The following is a 23,457-nucleotide window of genomic DNA, read 5'->3' as shown; positions in this document are numbered from 1 at the left end:
GACACATCCTAAGTTCATTGGATTCATTTGTTTTAGGCCTTAGGATCGTTCGCTCCGATACCACTTTGTAACACCCCCGCTTATCTAAGAGCCTTAAGCTAGACATCTCAGATAAAAGACGATGTTACCATCTCAGTTACCTGAGGCAAATAGTATAAGAAACAACCGATTCAAGGTACTTTAACAAAAATAAGTACTAAGTGATAAAATAAATGTCCGCATTGGACTTAAATTCCCACGAAACATTATTACTTCTTAGGACGAGATCCCGAGCCATTCATAACCGAGCAATAGAGAAGCATGCCCCAAGCATGCTTTAGAAAATGTTGAATTGTGTTGGAGTAGCAACATTTCATAGACTTCTCCCACATTAACTTGTGTTAGTATAAATGCATCCATGCCTGTTGATTATATGCTTCACCCATTTAACCCATATAGTGTCCTTATCCTCAAAGAATCCAATCAAATTAGTCTTGTTCATCACTTCCTGAATCCCTTGCCACCAGTGGAACCCTATAGTAGTCACATTATCCCATAGAAAATTCCTGATACTTGAACTCTTTGGTAATATTTAAGAATGTAAAGTAGTCAAGACTTTCACAAGGACAAGTCTCCCAAGATAAGAGAATTTCCTTGCTCCATGCCATGTTCTTGTCAAATCTTCTCAACCAAACATTCACAATCCTGGTAAAGATTAATGGAGAAAAATGGCAACTCTCTCCCGGACACACTCGAGAATGTCTTGTTTGAGTGATCCGGAACCCCTCTAAAGAAAGATTAGACCTCTTTTTAGCCCCTGCTTTAGAAAAGGTAGAATAGGATTGAACAACATTTACCCCCATTGAGGGATAAAGAAATTATCTGAAACATCAAATTAGCCAATTGAACTTGCTTACACATAGGATGATACTTGAACTCATATTTAGCATCAATGGTTCTTGTCATCTTCCATACGGAGGGTAAAGATTAATGGAGAAAGGGGTCTTCTTGCAGGAACCTTAGCTCAAATCAACATTTCCCATTGAGGATAAAGAAAAGGAAGCAGAGTTCTCATCACCAAAACTCCACAGTCCAGCTCATCAAGAAGCTTCTCAACAAAAGTCCACTCCACAATATCATATGCCTTTTGTAGATCTATTTTAAACAGACATCTTGGGGATGCATTAGGCTTTTCATAACATCTAATTAGATCTTGACAAATAAGGATATTCTCCTGTATGCTCCTATTTTGTATAAAAGCCCCCTGGTTATGATCAATTATAAGAGGTAACACTTCAACTAGTCTGGCACATATCAGCTTAGATATTACCTTGTAGACTACATTGCAGAAGGCTATAGAACGAAATTGAAGCACAGTTTGAGGCCTATCACACTTAGGGATCAATGTCACATTTGTTGCATTCATTTGCTTCAAAGAATCGTCTATTTTGGAAAAAATCTTGGGACAGCATTAATTACCTCCCCTCCTATCTCATTCCAAGCATCCTTAAAGAACTTGCTTGTGTATCCATCAGGACCTGGTGATTTATTATCAGGGATACTAAAAACAGTTGCTCTAATTTCCTCCCCAGTGACAGGTCTCAGTAGGCTAGCACTATGCTCCTCCCTGCATTTTGTCCTTGATCAATAATTTTCCTGTGTATCCTAGTAGTGGCCTGTTTGGTCCCAAGAAGCTGCATATAGTACTCCAGGAATGCTGCCTGAACAAGCTCTGGACTGTCACACATCTTGCCATTCATGTCCTCTATCATGATCACCCTATTCCCATTTCTTCTCTTTTTGAGAATGCCATGAAAATAAGCACTATTTGTATTCCCCTCTTTCATCCAAAACTGCTTTACCTTTTGTGCCAAGTAGCTATCCCTAGCTATGCTTAGCATTTTTAATTCCTGAGAGGCCTCATATTCTGCATTAAGCAATTGAAGATCAGTAGGATTCCTTCCAAGTTGTTCCTGCAAGTCATGGACATGTTTTTGGAGTCTGCTGGTTGAATTTTCAATATCATTATACCCCTCTCTATTCAGTCTTTTCAAAGCAGGTTTCAAGTTTTGTAGGTTCTTATCCAGCCTGAACATGCTAGTGCCTACAAGATCCTTGTTCCAATTACTTCTAACAGTAGGCAAAAACTCCTTTGTGCCTTCCCACATGTTGAAGTATTTGAAGCAATGTTTCCTCTGGGAATTCTTAGAGCTACTTACAATGCAAGGAGTGTGGTCCATCAAACCCTCAGGCAAGAAATGAGCATACAGATCAGGCATATGATTACACCAATCCTTATTGATCAGGTACCTATCAATCCTACTATAAAATCTCTCCTCGGGTTTTTGTTTAATGTTCCATGTAAAAAGAGATCCTGTAGCAGCTATATCAATGACTCCACAATCTGCCACACACTGCCTAAAAGGCTCCATCTCACCAGAAGGTGTATTGCCACCAACCCTCTAAGCAGCTGATATAACACAGTTAAAATCTCCTGCAATGGCCCAAGGACCACTAACATGACTAGCAATTCTTCTTAAATGATCCCATAGAGGAGCCCTATCATGAATAGAATTGAAAGCATAGACCATTGTCATATAAAACACACTTCTATTCTCTAAAGATTCAACTCTAATATGGATGAATTGTGCATTATATTCTAGAAATTGAACCTTCACAGCCTGTGGTTGCCACAAAATCCAGATCCTACCACCATTGTGATGACCATTATTAGTTGAGATGCACCAATTATTGAAGTTATTTACAGCTTTCTTCAAAACTTTACTCTTTATTTTAGTTTCTAGCAAACCAAACAATCTGATATCTTTATTATGTAAGAAATAGTTTATTACTTTTTGTTTTTCTACTCTATTCATACCTCTCACATTCCAGAAACCTATTTTATCCATTAGGGTTTCTAGGTTTGAGACTGTGACCAGTTGAACCACCACTTCTTCTAGGAGGAGATGAGACCACCTCCTTGTATGAATGTGCCCCAAAAGATTCAGAGCTGTATCCACCTCCATTATGTTCTTGTCTCTGCCACTGAACTAGTTTTATAACAGGAGTAACAGTCCTAGCATATGTGTTCTGAATTGGACCTTGCATACTCCCAGGAGGATTAGCAGGAGGAGGTAAAGAAGCCTTCTTCACCACTGGTCTCCATACCATCTGAATAGGTTTCTGACCCATTTTCTTTTGATCACTCTTTCTGCAATTCTCCTCCATATGTCCCATTCCCATGCACTTTTTACACTTAACGGGCCTCCTTTCATATCCTACCACAATTTGAATCACAGTGCCATTTTCATCTTTGAATTTTATCTTTTCTGGCAATTCTTGATCCACCATTAACACTGCCATCACCCTTGCATAACCTAACCGAGTTTTTTCCTCAGTAGCTACATCACTCTTGATGTATTTGCCAACCAGGGAAGTTATCTTAGGCAACCCCTTTCCCCAAAATTTCAATGGTAAATTATGCATCTTAATCCACGCAGGAACTGAGCTTACCTCCTCTTTTTTCATCTCTAAATCTCGTGTCCAGGATTTCACAGTCACTGGCTTATTGTCAAACATATAATAACCTGAGTTCATCACCTTGTCTTTCATTTCTACAGATTTGAAACGAACCAAAAACACACCATTAGGCATAAACGAGATTTTATCAATGTTGAATTTAGTCCAAATCCTCCCAATGAATCCTTCTATCACCTCCCAAGGAGGATTAGCTCCTAAGATATAGCAGATAACAGCCTGACTCTAGTATTAAATCTCCTCCTCTACATCATCATGCTCAATCTGCAATAGATCATCATGCTCTGTTTCTGGAACCTCCTCAGAAGTTTCAGTCCTATGTTCTACCGTTTCTCTTACAATTTTGTCCTCATCTTCTATATCTTCCACATCTTCTTCTTCATCCTCAGTTTCTACCTCCAATTCAGGGATTCCTGTTATCTCATTAATATCTTTTGTTTTCCCTGCAGTCTCAACATCCGGACCTGTTTGTACTTCATTAGGGTTCGCACTTTCTTCATTTTCCTCTATCTCCTCAACAGGCGAAGATGCCTCTGCAGTAACTTGAATACTACGTCCTCTTCATGTCATCTCACGCTGCTTCTGTTGAATTGATTTCCTAGCCATTGGCTCGAAAATCAATCAATAATCAAAATTAAATTGCATTAAATTCTCAGTAATGTTTTTTCTCTCATTAGGGTTTTTTCTCTCATTAGTCATCGTATATGTTTCTTAACTATTTTACCTCCATTTATGTCATTTTTATCTCATAAACATTATAAATCATGCAAAATAAATAAAATTTATACAAAATTTTACATACAATACATAAAATATGCATGTGAGGTCATATAAAAAATTCAAGGTCAGAAACAAAGTTTAACTATTTTTAGCATTTTAAATACCATTTTATTCATAAAAATGTAATTAAATCACTAAAAATCATTAAAATGAGCCTAAAATTTCCATAAATCATCAAAATGACCTAAATATGTTATAGGACCAGAATATATCACATGCAAAAAATTTCGTGACTTTATAATATAAACTACAAAATCTCTAATTTCATATGTTATACTTTTAACTCAAAAAAACTATAAACCGATTATGCATGCAACAACCATAGCGCTCTGATACCACTAGAAAGGATTCTATAACACCGAAATTAAACTCTTTTAATTATAGACATAAATAGATGTTGATCTTATGCATGCAAGACAAAATGTAAATAGAAAAGTAAGAACAAGGTTCCTTACATTGATAAAATCTGAATATAGGGCACAAGCAACTTGTTCTTGAGCTCAAAATAAATGGATGATCCCTTTTGTCTCAAAATTATGAGAACCTCTTATCAATTGCACCAAGACTACCCTTTAAAACTACTAATTAATTGACTAGATTATATTAGTAGTTAACCTTAAATATAATCTAATATTATCTTGTATTATTACTTCTAGTAATTTATAAATTATATTTTTAGAACAATTATTTCTCAATCTTTATTTTTAGAGAACATGTGAAGAGTAAGAAGTAAGAAAATGTAAGAATGAATTAATGAAAAAAATAAGAACAATTTTATTCTGGTGGAGGGGAAAAACCGGTGGCATGGAGGGGAGAGAAGACCCAATACATGCTCTTTTCCTTTTAGAATTTGTTCTTATCAAAGAATATTAGGGTGTAGATTAGGTTAGAAAGTTAATCATTGTGTTTTCCACTACACAAAACAACTCAACCAAATCACCCCATTACCTTACAAAAACCGGTTGCCCCTTGTAATATTGAGTCCATTTTATTTTTGTCAATTTGTCATTTTGACATATAATATGTGACATGTGACATGTAACTTGTTATTAATAATATTAATGTATATTTAACAATTAAATATCATTATATATATTAATTCAATTATATACAACAATTGACTAGTAATTCACAATCACAAAGAAATAAAATGGTTCACGTTAATATAATCTACAACATATTGCAATTATAATTAACCGTTCATTCTTAATTTAATTGTTTCATAAACAAGATTTAAGTAATGTAACATCTTAATTACTAAAACGAAACTCATTTATTCGAATTACAATAAGATTCATATTCTTACACTCATACGAGAAATGTTCCATTTTAAGGAATTAATCTGTATCAATATACAATTAATTAATTTTATCTATTAAGGGAATCATCCTTTATGTGTGACCTTAAGGGATCAACTGATCACCACCGTATAAACGACAGTAATGTCAAACTCTAGTCAGCCGATCATTACCGATTAATGTTGACCAGTTGACTTATAAAATGAATAATCCCTTTACGTATTCTTATTATGAGTTTCAATAATGTGATCGCACTATTTGTTGAGGACACATTCTCCTACAAAATGGACCCTTAAAATGGTGCCCATGGCCACAACTCCATACCCAACTATCCTACCCATAATACTATTGCTTACCCACTAAGAAACCCCTAGATAATACCCCAAAAACCCTCCAAACAACTTGTGGCAGCAGCTCCAAAATAGAGCAGCAACCCAACCTTGTTTCGCCTCTAAGTTCACTCCTTTTGCTTCCCCTTTGTGCTAAAACCTAGCTTATATTCCTATCCACCTTAATCCCCAATTAATCTAGCTTCTAACCCTAGAAAACCATAGCTCATTCCCCACGAAAACAGTAGCAAAGTCCAACACAAACACATGCAACTCGACTGCTTTTCTTCTTGTATAACCCTACTTCTACCCTCCACAACTCCCTATAAATACCCCGTATCTCCAACTGTATTGCTCCTCCAACATCTCCATACACCCATACTCCATTAACAAGCCTCAACTTCTAGAAAAAAATCCCTAAATCCATCTCGAATTCATACGAAAAATAGAGTGGGCAAATACGCTGTTTTTCATGTTTATTCTAGCGTGAAACAACCTTTCTTTCCCCTCATTTTTTGTGCCTATTCCGTAAAATACTATCCCTGTTTTTTTACACTTTCAGAATATTCACTCTTCCATGATTCTAAAATATCTTTCTGATCGAATTTTCATCAAGAAACGAGTTCACAAATCAAGTTTGAAAAACGCTACGCAACTCCTTCAAAAACACGTGTTTGCTTTGCTTCTTAGTCGGCGACGACCCCTCGAGAAAATATATACGATCGTTTATGACCCAAGAAGGTGTCAAAGATACATGTAGGTTGCGGGTGCATTAAAAATCCTTCCTTTCTCCTTTTTAATTCCGTTTTCTATTGCTTTATTTATTATGTCGTATTATGTTGTTTTATCGTGTTAATCATGTTAGATTACCGATAATTATTGTATTGTTATGTTGAATGAAGGAGAACGGGATCAATACCATGGATGGGCCGATGAATGGCCTTTGTGTGTGGTTTTGTTTTCTGTTAGGTTAGATTTGTATCACATGTTTGATTATAACAAGTTTAGCATGTTTTAATGACTAATTACAAGTAATTCTTGGCATGTCGTTAATTTAATTATCAATTCGAAGTTATTGATGTTTAATTTAATTAGAATGAAATTATTGTTAGATTTCATGTTTTATTCGTTCTTATGATTTTCACATGTTTATTTTAATTGTTTGATTATTTGGCATTTTATTAGATCTACTTTGTGTTTATTTATTTTAACCATATAAAATTAATTTGTGATGGTTTTCCAGATTTATAATTTATAAATTTAATTTGGGTTTATTTTCGTGATTTATTTCATTGATTTAGCATTTCATTTTTAGTTAACATTGTTTTTATGAAAAACCCGATTAAAGCACGGGTTAGATCTGACATATCTCGAACTTCCAGATCCGTACAGTGCGCAGGTCTGTCCAGTTTATGTGCTCTAGTTTGTTCTTCTTATTTGATAATATGTGTTTAATTTTAGTTTAATTTGTTTGATTAAATTTACATTTTAATTAATATCGTTATTAATTTGTGCTGTGTCTTAACTAACTTTTAATGTCTGTTAATCCGTCTTATGCTAAGAGTAAGTGTAGATACCCAGTATCTGCACCTCCCAAAAACCACCCGATGATGATCGGACTATAACGTGTTTTTGATATGCGTCCGTGGATTGGCTATACATGAGACGGTTTAATGCACTACTCAAATATGAAAAATGATTTCAAAAGTTTTCTAATTTCATTTGCATTAAAATAACACTATTTAGAGTTAAAACCGTCTTCGGACACAAAACCGACTCAGAAACCCGCAACTCGAGTCAATCTGAGTCAACCCGAGTCAACCCAAATCCCGAATGTCAAAAATAATGTCATAAATGTCTTTATCATGACATTTCCATTAAAATGGCCCTAATTAGAGTCAAAACCGTCTTCGGACCCAAAACGGACTCAGAAACCCGCAACTCGAGTCAACTTGAGTCAACCCGAGTCAACCCAAATCTCGGATGTCAAAAATAATGCCATGAATGTCTTTATCATGTCATTTCCATTAAAATGACCCTACTTAGAGTCAAAACCGACACCGAGCCAAAAACCGACTCGAAATTCAAATCCCGACTCACACGGGTCAAACCCGAGTCATGCACACAAAACACCTACCTCAAGTAACACCCAAAATCATCTTATTAGATGCCCATATTGTTACACGATATCCTATTTGATTACCATAAATCAATAAAGGATGGAGAATAGGCCACGTCCAAATTGAAAGGGACAATACACCCCTTTCAGTCACGGGGTGGCTCGCGCCTCAATGGGGTGTATGCTAAGTCTCTAAGCAAACACAACCGACCTACCATCCCACATTTCTCTATAAATACCAACCATCACACAACACAATCCTTACGCGAGAGTCCGCCCTCTCACATCTCCCTTAAACTTCTATACTCGACTTCTTAAGTCACAAAATCGACACGTGTTTACGACCTACCGATCATAAACACAAGCCTTACACATATTGTTTGGTACCGTCGCCGTGCATTCGACCGACCCATTCGACCAACTCAACTAATTAATCAACATGTTTTAATCAACATACTTTCAACATATTTTCAACTCATTTTCAAAACAAAATCCTTTTTTAAGGCACTCTTTTTAAACTTCTTGATCGCGAGTAGTCGCTACGAGAAAACATGTCTCTAAAGTCGTCTACGTCGCAAAATATCAATACACGTAAGTTTGAGGGTGTAAACAACTTACTTTATTTCATGTATTTACTTTTTTTATGAGTCTATAAGCATGAAAAACGCATAAAACGATTCAAATATAGGTTAGACGAGCCAAAACCGAGTTTTGGCCTGAGACAGGAGCTCCTTGCTATGCAGGGAGGCTCGCTCCTCATTTAGGTGTCCAGGTCAGACTCGTCCGTGTTTGTTCTCGTCTTTCCTCTTTATTTCATTTCTTATTTGCAATCGGTTTTTACCATTTCAAATGTTCCAAATCATTTTTATGACAAACTTTTAACCATAAATCATAATCACCCTTGGTTCCATATACCATGACGGTTTAATCCGTGACTCGGTGATATTAATTGGTTAATTACATTTTAAAGGAAATCCTTTTCTTTTATTTAACGTTTTAATTCATTTTTATGATAAACATATTTTGACCATTACAAAATCATCCTTGGTTCTTTATACCATGACGGTTTATTCCGTGACCCGATGATATCATTGGTTAATTACAAATCAAAGGGTATTTTAACCCCCTTTTATTTTATTTACCATTTTTCTCATTTGTTTACATTTGTAAATATATATTAGTTATAATTTATAATCATCCTTGGTTCTTTATACCATGTCGGTTTAATCCGAGTACGATGATTAACTTGACTAATTACAAAGAAATGAACTTAACATAATTAGTTCAAATCAAACATTTTCCTTTTACCATTTTATTATGCTTTCCAAACTTGCAAATCCGACAACGAATATTAGTAACACAATAGTAATTATTTCGAGTCATGTAAATAACATTTGCAAATTATTTAATCACAAATACGGTTTTAAATAACGTTTTCAAGAACCAGGAGACACCCCCTTGGGTCGCCTCATGGCTCGCGCCCAAGTGGCCGCCTGTTTTCATACTTTAGAACCTGGGCAGAGCCCCTTCCTTCGCCAATAGGCTCGCGCCCCAATGGGACTGCCTGGCACTGTTCTGCCCCATTTTAGCATTTGTCTAGGACGATCCCGATTACGGTTAATCCGAATACATGAAGGATCATATTGACAAGCTCACGTTTTTACACTTTGTCATTTGAAACCCTTTTTCAATAAATGGATCGTGTTAAGCATCATAACCCGAATTTGGTAAATGGATGTTTAATTCCCGTTTTCACATGCAAATCAATCTAAATCCAACTTGACATCTTATGCTTGATATTTGGATAAACAACCGACATAGTAAACTCATATGTTAGGTTTAAACTTGTGGATGCGCATTCATGCATTTACCCGTTTTATCAACTTTTGCAATCAACCAACCAAGATCGATCAGTAGAGGCCGCTAACGCGGGCGGGATTGGGTGTCCGATTAAAGGGCTTCCCAATACGTACTCTCACCCCTTACTCAGAACCTTTAGATAGTGGATGGCCTTATCCAGGGCGCACGAGAGTCATTTTAGGCATAGAATGCTAAAAGGGGGGACGAGTCCTTATCTTTAGTACCTATGTCAAGCACCGCTTTTTGCCTTTATTGACCTAGCTATAAAGTGGATTCGAACGGGTTCCAAGCATCCCACAAATGCTTGGTGGCGACTCCGAACATCTCACATCGTTTCGCGGCCCTTGCCGAGACGATACCGACCTAAAGCGATCCGGTCGAAAGCATTTTACGCCGTCGGGCATGGCTTTCAAAGAGAACTCTGCATGTCCACAGATTGCCTTGGCGTGCAGGTGGCCCGTGACTACGGACCGGTAGGCGGCCTAAATCCGCAGACCGAGACATGGCCCATGTCCACAGTTTGGCGACTCCGATGGGGATAACTAGGACACTTGTGTCTTTGTGATCTTTAGAGGTGAAACTCGAACGAGGTCATGGTTGGAATGCATTAATTGATATTACGGTCACGGTCGGGTTCCTTGCCCGGGCCCACAACCTAACCCTTTTCGACCAATTGGCTCGTCCCGTCGGCGTGAGTTTTCTCATCCCCGCGTTTCGAATACCGATTGAGTCAAGCATACCATTGACGTTACACATTTCTGTTTCGTCAAAGAGCTTTCATCACCTTCGAGCACGAGGCTAGGGCACCCTCCTTACACATTTTGTTTGGATTGGTATCCCTCTCGCAAATCGGGGTATGATTGCTTAGTTCGTAACCCACCCTTCTAAATCAAAACCCGTGTCAGCATTATGCATAATATAATGAACCGTAAGTGCTTATGTGCTACTTGATCATAAGTCCTTCCGTGTCATTTTAAAACTTTCAAAAACACCTTTTTGCGCAGTTATAATGGCCGTTTCAAAACCTCGGTCTTCCGCCGGCCGTTGCATTTCAACACGCCTTTCTAGGCCGTCGTAATGACGATTTTCAAACCCGGTTTTTATAACCATTTCAACACGCCTTTCTAGGCCGTCGTAATGACGATTTTCAAACCCGGTTTTTATAACCATTTCAACACGCTTTTCTAGGCCGTCGTAATGACGATTTTCAAACCCGGTTTTTATAACCATTTCAACACGCCTTTTCTAGGCCGTCGTAATGACGATTTTCAAACCCGGTTTTCTACAACCATTTCAACACGCCTTCCTAGGCCGTTGTAATGACGATTTTCAAACCCGGTTTTTATAACCGTTTCAACACGCCTTTCTAGGCCGTCGTAATGACGATTTTCAAACCCGGTTTTTACAACCTTTTCTAAGCACCTTTTTATGCCGTTATAATGGCCACTTCAAAACCCGGTTTTTATAACCATTTCAAAAACACCTTTTTATACCGTTGTAATAACGATTTCAAACCTTGGTTTTCACCAACCATTTCAAAATCCCCTTTTACGTCGTCATAATGGTCATTTCAAAACTCGGTCTGCCACCGACCGTTACATTCTAAAAGCTCCCTTTTATGCCGTCATAATGACGAATTCTACCCTCGAATTTTCAAAATTCAAAATCAATTTTTAAACAGAAACGTTTTTCAAACCGTCGTAATGACGATTTTAACCCGTGCAACATTCCAAAATTTCAAATGTCGTTTTCGAAATCAAATTTGGCTTTTCTAAGCCGTCGTAATGACGATTTCAATTCTCACAATTTTCGATTTGCACACCGTCTTTCAAAGGTTAAAACGGTTTTCTAACCCGTCGTAATGACGAATTCAATCCTCACAATTTCCAATTTCAAATCTTTGAAAACAAATTTAACCCTTTTCAAATTTCAAATCCAACTTCAAATCACTTGAAAACAAATTTAACCATTTTCAAATTTAAATTCAAAATCAAATATTTGAAAACTAATTTAACCGTTTTCAAATTTCAATTCAAAATCAAATCTTTGAAAACTAATTTAACTGTTTTCAAATTTCAAATCCTATTTCAAATTCTTTGAAAACAAATTTAACCGTTTTCAAATTTCAATTCAAACTCAAATCTTTGAAAACAAATCTGGCCGTTTTCAAATTTCAAATCCAACCTCAAATAATTTGAAAACAAATTTAATCGTTTTCAAATTTCAATTCAAAGTCAAATCTTTGAAAACAAATTTAACCGTTTTCAAATTTCAAATCAAAACTCAAATCATTTGAGAACAAATCTAACCGTTTTCAAATTTCAATTCAAAATCAAATCTTTGAAAACAAATCTAACCGTTTTCAAATTTTATTTCAAAATCAAATATTGAAAACAACTTTAACCGTTTTCAAAATCCAAATCAAAATTCAAATATTTGAAAACAAATCTAACCGTTTTCAAATTTCAATTCAAATTCAAATCTTTGAAAACCAATTTAACCGTTTTCTAATTTCAAATTCAAAATCAAATCTTTGAAAACAAATTTAACTGTTTTCAAATTTCAATCCGATTTCAAATTGTTTTGAAAATAAATCTAACCGTTTTCAAATTTTCAACCCAATTTTAAACCTTTGAAAACAAACTTAACCATTTTCATGGCCATTGTGATGACGATTCCAAATTATTCGATTCTTGATTTTCTAATTCGTGATTCGGAATTTCAAAAACCGTCTTTGGAAACAACACATTGTTTTCAGAGCCGTCGCAATCTCAACTTAAACCGTCTTTTGAAAACAACCCTAAGATAACCCTTTCAACTGGCCGACCTTCTAAATATCCCTACTCTTCGGAAGCCGTCCATAGAATGACAAATGAATCTTTTTGAAAATTTCTATTTTTGAAAATTTCATTCCACCTTTCCGATTCAGCCTCGAGTCGATTAGAGTCCAGTCGATTTCAAGTCAGGTCGTCTAGATAACGTCGAGTCTCCACCGAAGTTAGCACCTACCTTGTGGTTTAGGTCGTGTCGCCTAATTGTCGAGACATCTACAATGGCGTTAGCAGAGTCAAAACCTCTCCAGTATTAAACCCATCTTTCCCCTAAATTATGGGTCAAAGGTCAAGTTTGTGTACATGTCTTGTGTAACGGCGTCACGCCATCAACACACATCCAAACTGAGTCAGAAGTTGTCTGTCTGGGCATCACTATGCCGAAGTCGACACTTGAGTCTAAGTTCAATGTCATGCACCAAGAGTTCAAACACAAGAGGTCATTCACGATCTTTAATGAACTCATAACCTAGTCACATCGTCGCGTCTTCACGACAAAACTGCCTTTTGTACATATGTGTCGCACTTGCCTTTGTTTGTGCAATCCCTTGCCATGACAAGTTATAACGCCCATCGTTATGTCAGTTAGGAATCCCTTGGGTGCCATCAATCGCCAACAAGAAACTCAAGAAGCCGATCAATCTGCATCTGCCATGACTTCTGCGAAAACCAACAACATGGTCTTTCGACTCCTAGCTACCGTGGAAGACTTGAGCACTCGTCTCTCCCAAGTTGAGGAAAAAATGATAACCGGGAATTCTCCCTCTTCCGATATTGAGCAAAGGGTTAAGCTCCTTGAAAGCCAACTACTTGCCAACGACAAAACCAAAACCAGACGACCTCATGGGTCCTTCCCTGATTTGGGTATGCCATATGCCACAGCCTTGGAAAGGCTAATCTCCCAAGGAAAACTCCAACTGATCGGTCCAACTACGGACCCTCAACCAAACAAGCGATGAGGTAGATGGGACGGAAAATTATTTTGTCAATATCACCAAGGTCGCGGACACGATACTGAAATGTGTCTCCCTCTGAAAGGTGCCATCCTTGATATGATTGAAGATGGGGAATTGCTACTACCTCCCTCAACAAACAACAAAAACAACCATCCAGAAAACCCTATTGGACACAGTGAGGAAACTTCCCTGGATTGCTCTCATCTCATCTCTCCTGACGATGAGGAAATTCATGCAATTGATGAGGATGGCAAAGAAAGCGGTATAATGATGCTCTCTGTCTCCATCAACAACATATTCTCAAAGCTGCAAGTGGCTATCGATGATTTGAACACTCGGGTAGCTAATTTGGAGAAGAGGTTTGGTAGTACTGAAAATGAACCTGACCACCAAGGAGAAAACCAACCCTCCGTTCACCAACCAACAACTGTTGAAAATGAGGAGTCATCTGATGGTTCCCACATCCATGAACCCACAAACAAAGAACAAGAAATCGCCTCACCAAAATACCCTTCAAAATATCAAGCAACATCCCAAAAACTTCCCACTGACAACAACCCAATCATGCTTCCGCCCAGGACTGACAAAAACAAAAACAAAACTCACAAAAACTGTTGGAGTAGTGTCCTCCACAATGAGTGCGTTTACATATTAAATCTCGTAAAAGGAATATCAGGGATTTATTTATTTATTTGTCAGCTGGTCATCGTTAATCGGTAATGATTGGGTCGACTAGAGTTTGACATTACTTTGTGTGTGACGGCGGTGATCAGCTGATCCCTTTAGGTCACACCTATAGGATGACGCCCAAATAGAATAAATTAATTGTTTGTATGAGATACGAGATAATTAATTCCTTGTATTATTTGACATTTAATTAGTTACGTAAATGTATTATTTGATGACGGGTTACGAACTCGGGACAAGGAGATTTATTATTTAATTATGTGATATTTAAATAATAAATAATTAGAATTTATTAATTAATTGTTAATTAATTAATTTTATACGATATGTGTATATGTTTTGAGGTGGAATTAATTAGCTATTAAATTTTACAAGAGATTGTAAAATTAGCTAAATGGGTAATATTGACACATAGTATGTTGATAAAATAGTCTTATGATTACTTAATAGTTAAGTAGTAATTAGTTGTTAATTTGTATTATTTAATTGTTAAATAATCAAATTAATATTTAATTATGTCAGATAATTAAATATAAGACTTATAAGCATTTGTGGGGCAAATGTCGAAAATCGAAATGGACTCGGAGGGGACCATTTGGACAAATGTTTTATACACTACTAATACACTCATTGTTAGTGGAAAAGGTAGGCATTTCCCACTATCTTTTGTATGTGAATTGTTTACATTTGATGGCTATAAATACCCAACTATTCACCCCATTTCATAAGAGAAAAAAAATTTGAAGAAAAACTTGGTCTTTGAGGCTATAAAATTTCGGTGCTTCTCCTCCATAAAAGACCATCTTTTCCTTCTTATTTTATTCATCTTTTTCATCCAAAAACACATATAAAATTTACTAATATCAAATATACAAACAAACAAGGTTACTACTACATTTACCTAGTTAGTATTTTAGTAGTATTTTGGGTTAGTCTTGGGTGCCACCTTAGGAGATTACCTACATTGGTAATTAAGGTGTTGGAGGATCATCCTTTTTGGATTAGCTCAAGAACAACATCTAGGAAGGAGTCCTTGAGTTGTACCCAATTTTTGCCTTATAACAATGTAAGGAATTCTTGTCTTAAGATGGTTTTATACCATCTCTTTTTATGCATGCATGTAGATTTAGACTAAAAAAAACTAGTATGTAATTTTGATATCATAAGATGACTATTATTTAGTCTAAATAACTAACAAGTGGTATCAGAGCATTGTTAAATACATGCATGTTGTCTTAAGACGATTTTAGTAATTTATGAGATAAATTAATAAAATTGATATTATGTTACTAAAATTAGTTTTATCACATAATATAGTCTTGCATGTAAATAATCTAGTCTTAGGATGATATGGGACGAAAATTTGATTTTTGTTAAATTTTTCCACTTTTTATAACTTAAATTGGCATAAAATTGAGTAAAAATGCATTAAAATTAATTAAGAGTTAATTAAAATTGATTGCATGTTAATTTTATGCAGATTTATTTAGAAATAACCACATGCGTATTCTATTTATGAGAAAAATAGAAAATTTAAATTAATGTGATTAATTTAGGTAGTTTATTGATTTTTATTTGATAAAAATTGGTAAATAATGGTAAATAATGGTTATTTTGTAAATAAATATTGATTTAATTTTAGGGCTCGAAATTTCTGAATTTTTAGCTCCTGGAAAATGTTCTAAAATGTATAAAATTTTATTTTAAGTCATTTCAATTTTTATGGTTTGATTTAGAATTAAATCGTAAAAATTGTCGCTTTACCGATTAAATTGTGAAATCGTTTTAAATAAATTTTAAAAACAACAATTTTCACTTGCATGGCATTTTTGGTGTAAGACCAGAATGTTCATGGTTTTGAAATTTATTTTTCCATAAAGTTTTATATTAAATGGAATTTTTGTATGATAATTGTGAATTATTATATCATTTTTGTCACAATTGTGTTTTAATTCCCATATAAATTCAAGATAATTGTTGAGAATAATTATTTTGATATTAGACCAGATTAGTATGATGAGTAAGTCTTAAAATTGTTTTAAGAATTGATTATGAATTTTTATTTGTAAAAATTCCGTCAAAGCAAGCTCAAATGATCGTTGTTGGTAAGTTAGACGATTTGGCATGTCATTTTCCATAATGCATTTTATTATTCATTTGGATGAATGTTTTTTAGAATTATAATTATGTAATTTTTCCTAATATGGCCATAGGTAGAAGTTGGTATTTCCCGATATGTAAGGGAATATCGACTTGTTTTGTAATTAATTGCGATTTCGCATTGCCTAATTTGTAATTAATTAATAGTTTTATTTTAATTTTATTACAAATTGTATAATAGGGTATTGTTATGTAATTTAATTATTAGTAATTAGATGAAGCATCTAAAGACGGAGTTTTCATGAAGACGGTGTTTTTCGGAAGGCGTTCAAAATCCTAAAGAAGGAGGCCAATTTATGAAGACTCAAGGGACCAAGGAGTTGGTTTCCAAAGTGTAATAATTTTAGTTAATTAGATTAACTAGGTGGCCATATTAGGACTTGTTTGTTTTAATTCATTTATGCATTCATGCCAAATCGTCACTACATGTTTTATTTTTGTTGTTATCGATTTAATCGTCTAGCATTCACTAATTTTGTTCACTTAAAAGTGATAGACAATTAAATTGATAAGATCTCTCACATTTGTTTAAAATTGAGATTAAGCCTTACCAAATAATAGCACCTGTGAATCCCTTCTTCATTAGAGGTAGGTTCGGATCACCGAGGTACACTCTTTTTACGTTGGGTAAGTAGGGTAATAAAGGTTATTCCACGTGAAAATTGGTTGGACTCAATGGGATAAATATGGGTTGAATCGGTCCACCGTGCCCATATTTATTCTGGGGCTAAAAGATAGATTTTAAGAAAATCCGTCAACCAAGAGTTCTAGTAGTAGAATCAGTCAAAATGTTGACTCACCAAATTTATATAAATATGGGTTGAATCGGTCCACCGTGCCCGTGTTTATATAAAATTGGATCTTGGAATCATTTATATAATTCAGTGGGAGATCATTATATAAATGCGAACTTGTTAAAGTGTTTCACAAGTTAAATATTTCTAGACGATAAATGTTAATCTTTCCTTTATTTCCTTTGTAGCAATCACGATGACTTCTACTAGTGAAACCGCCGCCATAGCTAGAGATTCATGGCTACGTTCTTTTATGGACAAATATGTGTTAAAAGCCGATGGTAGTAATTTTAAAGATTGGGAGGAACAACTTCGATTAGCTGCCGCAGGTGATGGCAAATTACGCTACCTTGTCGATCCCTCTCCTCCTTCGCCTAGTACTAGGGCCACTGCCGATGTAAGGGAGGCTTTTTCAAATTATCAAAAGGAATCCGCTGCAATAAAAAATGTTTTGATTTTTTCAATGGATCCTGCTTTACAAAGGCAATGTGTCAAGTTTCGCGATGCACATGAAGTATTCTCGAGGCTTTCTACTATGTTTTCTCAAGCCCCGAGAATAATTCAGTATGACACCGCAGTTCATTTCTTTGAGGCTAACCTCAAAGATGGTCAACCTGTAAGTTCACACGTACTTAAAATGATTGAGTACGTGGAAACTTTAGAGGGGTTGGGATGTAAGATCCCCGACGAACTTGTGGTGGACCGAGTGCTCCACTCTCTCTCGCACGTCAAGGGATTTACCCAATTTAGAGTAAATTACAATATGACAAACATGAGAAAGAGTTTACACGAGCTCCATTCTATGCTTGTGCAAGCAGAGAAGGACATGGGATTGAGTGGGAGTACGAGGAAAGATGTGCTTGTGATTAATGTGAAGGGGAAGAAGCAGTTTAAGAGGAATGCAGGTAAGAAGCCCGTTCAGGTGGAGGGCAAAGGTAAAGCAATTGCGAATTGCTCTACCAAGCCAAAATCTATAAAGGGTAATCCTCTTAAAGATACTTGTAATTATTGTAATAACAAGGGACATTGGAGACGAATCGTACAAAGTACCGGATAACATAAAAAGCGGCATTGTGAAGCCAACATGTAATTTCTCAATCGAATCTTTTATGATAGACATAAATTATGCTTCAAATACAACTTGGGTATTAGATACTGGTTGTGGTTCTCACTTGTGCAATCATTTGCGGGGCCTAAAAAGCATAAGAAAGCTAAACAAGGGTGATGTCGATCTCCGAATGGGAAACGGGTCTAAAGTAGCTGCCGTCTCAGTAGGAACTTATGTACTTAGTTTAGCTTCGGGGTTGGAGTTACATCTTAATAATTGTTATTTTGTACCAACGCTATCTAGAAATATAATATCCGTATCTGTGTTAGACACAGAAGGGTTTTCCTTTGTAATTAAAGACAAGTGTTGTACTTTTTCCCTTAATGGGATTGTATATAGTCAAGCTATTTCAATCAATGGTATTTATATTTTAGATACTTACAACGATGTTTATCATTTAGATAATAAAAGACTCAAAATAGGTGATCCTGATCTATCTTATTTATGGCACTGTCGCTTAGGACACATCAACGAGAAGCGCATTAAAAGACTAGTGTCGACTGGTGTAATTAAACCTTTTGATTTCGAATCATTTGGTACATGCGAATATTGTCTTCTTGGCAAGATGACTCGTTCACCTTTTCTAGGAAAAGGATCTCGAGCTAGTGAGTTATTGGGTTTAATACATACCGATGTTTGTGGCCCAATGACAAATCAACGCTAGAGGTAATTATGACTATTTCATTACTTTTACCGATGACATGAGTAGATATTGGTATATCTACTTAATGAGGTATAAAAGTGAAGCTTTTGATAAGTTCAAAGAGTTTCAGAATGAAGTAGAAAATCAATTAAATAAGAAGATTAAAGCATTACGATCAGATCGTGGTGGGGAATATTTAAGCAATGACTTTAAAGATCACCTTATAAATCATGCGGTATTGTATCTCGCCAACTCCTCCTGGCACACCACAATTAAATGGTGTGGCCGAAAGGAGGAATCGAACTTTATTAAATATGGTCCGATCGATGGTGAGTCAAACAGAGTTACCTAAGTCATTCGGGGTTTTGCCATTTTATCTCATTGTGACAATCTCTTAATAAAAGTCCCACTAAAGCAACTGACAAAACTCCATATGAGATATGGAAAGGGAAAGTCCCGAATCTACGATACATGAAAGTATGGGGTTGTGATGCTTATGTCAAGAGCAAGTCTGACGATAAGCTTGCACCTCGTTCTGAAAAGTGTATTTTTGTAGGCTACCCTAAGGAAACTTGTGGATATTACTTCTACAATAGTAACGAGAACAAAGTGTTTGTGGCTCGTGAAGCTGTCTTTCTAGAAAAAAGAATTTATTTCTAGAAGACAGAGTGGGAGAAAATTTGAACTTGACGAAGTTCAAGAGCCACAAACTGATATGACAATACAGGAAGATGTTCCTTCTACGTCTGAATCGGTTATTGTTCCTTCTGAACCTAGGAGGTCAGAAAGGGTTAGTCGCCAGCCTGATAGATACCTTGGTATTATCGAGGAAGATGGTGACTATGTGGTTTTACTTTTAGAAAGTGATGAACCCAAGACCTATAAAGCGGCTATTATGAGTTCGACTCTAAGCTGGTGGCTCGAGGCCATGCAATCCGAAATGGATTCCATGTACGATAATCGGTATGGGACTGGTTGACTTACCTAAAGATGTTCGACCTCTTCAGTGTAAGTGGATATTCAAGATTAAAATCGGCATGGATGGACATAAAGATGTCTACAAAGCTAGATTGGTTGCAAAAGGTTTCACTCAGGTTCATGGTTTACACTATGATGAAACTTTTGCACCAGTTGCTATGCTTAGATCTGTTCGGATAATGTTAGCGATTGCTGCATTTTATGATTATGAGATATGGCAAATGGATGTCAAAACCGCTTTCCTGAACGAGTTTCTGGAAGAGGAAGTGTTCATGACACAACCTGAGGGTTTTGTGGATCCTAAAAATCCTAACAAAGTATACAAACTTAAGAGATCCATTTATGGTCTTAAGCAAGCGTCAAGGAGTTGGAATCATCGTTTTGATCATGTTATTAAACAGAATGGTTTTTCTCGAAGTGTTGAGGAACCATGTTTATACATGAAGTTTAGTGGAAGTAAAGTTGTTTTCTTACTTCTTTATGTGGACGACATATTACTCATTGGGAATGATGTTGATATGCTTGCTTCTGTTAAGAAGTGGTTGGGAAATCACTTCCAAATGAAAGATTTGGGAGAAGCTCGGCGCATCTTGGGTATCCGGATCTATAGGGATAGATCCAAAAGGATATTAGCATTGAGTCAAGAAGCCTATATCGATAAGATTCTTGACCGATTCAATATGAAAAACTCCAAGAGAGGTTTTCTACCTATGGGCAGTGGGATCACTTTGAGTAAGTCACAGTGTCCTACTGAGCCTAAGGATATTGAACGCATGAAATCGATTCCCTATGCTTCCGCTGTTGGATCGATCATGTATGCTATGATGTGTTCTCGTCCTGACGTCTCGTATGCTTTGAGTATGACGAGTCGTTTTTTTGAAAACTCCGGGTGAGAGTCACTGGATGGCCGTCAAGAATATTTTGAAGTACTTGAGAAGGACTAAAGATTCATTCTTAGTGTTTGGAGGAGAATCTGAATTATGTATAAGAGGTTATACGGATGCCAGTTTCCAAACCGATAGGGATGATTTGAAATCCCAGGCTGGTTTTGTCTTTTTGTTGAACGGAGGGGCGGTTTGCTGGAGACGTTTCAAAGAGTATGTGACTGTTGATTCTACAACGGAAGTCGAGTACATTGCGACCTCTCGAAGCCGCAAAGAAGTCGTTTGGATTAGGCAATTTTTAGAGGGACTGAAAGTAGTTCCGACTGTCGAGGATCCTATCACTTTGTATTGTGATAACAGTGGGGCTATTTTTCAAGCAAAAGAGCCCAAGTCTAGTCACAAGTCTAGGCATGTACTTAGGAAATTTCATGTAATTAGAGATTTAATCGAAAGGAAAGAAATTACAGTTTGTAAGGTTGGGACAGCTGACAACATCGCTGATCCTTTAACCAAGCCATTGTCTCAAGCTATACATGATAGTCATGTAGTTTCGATGGGGTTGAGACGAATGGCAGAACCGTTGTAAATTATATGATATGTAATAATCAAAAATATTGTATTTATTATTTCATATATGATAAGTTGCATTTATCGTGATATTCGATTTATGTCCGAATTTATATACTTTGTTTTCTCAAATAGGTCAGAAGAAAATGTCGAACCCTATTAAGTGAACTGGATTAATATTGTATTTTGTCCCTAGTTACTTAATGAGGTGACGTCTCGGAGTGACTAGATTGTAAGGCGATAGATGACAGTTCGATCATATGGTCATAGTGATGGTCTGTGGATTACATAGGCAGATTGTGAGACAATTTGTCGGACAGTGACCATTTATAGAGTCCTTTTGTTGCTAGGTCGTGGCGAGGATTTCTATTTATTCCTTCGAGTCAATTCTTTAGACTGGTGACTATTTGTCTGAGTTGGTACGGTTTTCCGGTGGCTTTGGTTTTTGTTCTAGGTCGCACCGTAAAAGGAGGCCGATGAGCATTTACTTGGGTCATTGTGATCTCAGATCGAATGAAGAAAATAGGTCAACATGATTGTCCTTTTAAGTCATATTTTATCTCAAGGCCACTCGAGGAGAGATGACCGTGAATGCGTGGCCACGCTCGGATGAGATCTATAGTAGATTATCCGGTCGATACCATTCTCCGATCGAGGAAACCACTTTATGATATGATCACGTGCAAGAACGACCTGAAAGACATCTTGCATTGAGTGGGAAATATTATTGGACAAGAGAATTGGTAACGCACACTTGTGTCAGACAAGTGGGAGATTGTTGGAGTAGTGTCCTCCACAATGAGTGCGTTTACATATTAAATCTCGTAAAAGGAATATCGTGGGATTTATTTATTTATTTGTCACCGGTCATCGTTAATCGGTAATGATTAGCTGACTAGAGTTTGACATTACTGTCGTGTGACGGCGGTGATCAGCTGATCCCTTTAGGTCACACCTATAGGATGACGCCCAAATAGAATAAATTAATTGTTTGTATGAGATACGAGATAATTAATTCCTTGTATTATTTGACTTTTAATTAGTTACGTAAATGTATTATTTGATGACGGGTTACGAACTCGGGACAAGGAGATTTATTATTTAATTATGTGATATTTAAATAATAAATAATTAGAATTTATTATTTAATTGTTAATTAATTAATTAATTTTATACGATATGTGTATATGTTTTGAGGTGGAATTAATTAGCTATTAAATTTTACAAGAGGTTGTAAAATTAGCTAAATGGGTAATATTGACACATAGTATGTTGATAAAATAGTCTTATGATTACTTAATAGTTAAGTAGTCATTAGTTGTTAATTTATATTATTTAATTGTTAAATAATCAAATTAATATTTAATTATGTCAGATAATTAAATATAAGACTTATAAGCATTTGTGGGGCAAATGTCGAAAATCAAAATGGACCCGGAGGGGACCATTTGGACAAATTTTTTATACACTACTAATACACTCATTGTGAGTGGAAAAGGTAGGCATTTCCCACTATCTTTTGTATGTGAATTGTTTACATTTGATGGCTATAAATACCCAACTATTCACCCCATTTCATAAGACAAAAAAAAATTTGAAGAAAAACATGGTCTTTGAGGCTATAAAATTTCAGTGCTTCTCCTCCATAAAAGACCATCTTTTCCTTCTTATTTTATTCATCTTTTTCATCCAAAAACACATATAAAATTTACTAATATCAAATATACAAATAAACAAGGTTACTACTACATTTACCTAGTTAGTATTTTAGTAGTATTTTGGGTTAGTCTTGGGTGCCACCTTAGGAGATTACCTACATTGGTAATTAAGGTGTTGGAGGATCCTCCTTGTTGGATTAGCTCAAGAACAACATCTAGGAAGGAGTCCTTGAGTTGTGCCAAATTTTTGCCTTATAACAATGTAAGGAATTCTTGTCTTAAGATGGTT

General features: G+C 36.0%; 2 protein-coding genes across 2 annotated transcripts; both read right to left on the bottom strand.

The window, feature by feature from the left end:
* Positions 1 to 1,580: 1,580 nt before the first annotated feature.
* On the bottom strand, positions 1,581 to 2,411 carry LOC141639471 (uncharacterized). Its single transcript, XM_074448589.1, has one exon. It carries the CDS (start codon positions 2,409 to 2,411, stop codon positions 1,581 to 1,583), a length of 831 nt encoding a protein of 276 aa, XP_074304690.1.
* A 30-nt stretch (positions 2,412 to 2,441) lies between these two features.
* On the bottom strand, positions 2,442 to 3,591 carry LOC141639470 (uncharacterized). The gene is made up of 2 exons (XM_074448588.1): positions 2,910 to 3,591; positions 2,442 to 2,779 (listed from the first exon to the last, which is right to left on the bottom strand). The coding sequence occupies exons 1-2, from the start codon at positions 3,589 to 3,591 to the stop codon at positions 2,442 to 2,444; spliced, it is 1,020 nt and encodes a 339-aa protein (XP_074304689.1).
* Positions 3,592 to 23,457: the final 19,866 nt, after the last annotated feature.

This window comes from Silene latifolia, unplaced genomic scaffold (genome assembly GCF_048544455.1).
Source record: "Silene latifolia isolate original U9 population unplaced genomic scaffold, ASM4854445v1 scaffold_406, whole genome shotgun sequence".
Lineage (NCBI taxonomy): Eukaryota > Viridiplantae > Streptophyta > Magnoliopsida > Caryophyllales > Caryophyllaceae > Silene > Silene latifolia.
This window is presented reverse-complemented; position numbering and strand designations above follow the sequence as displayed.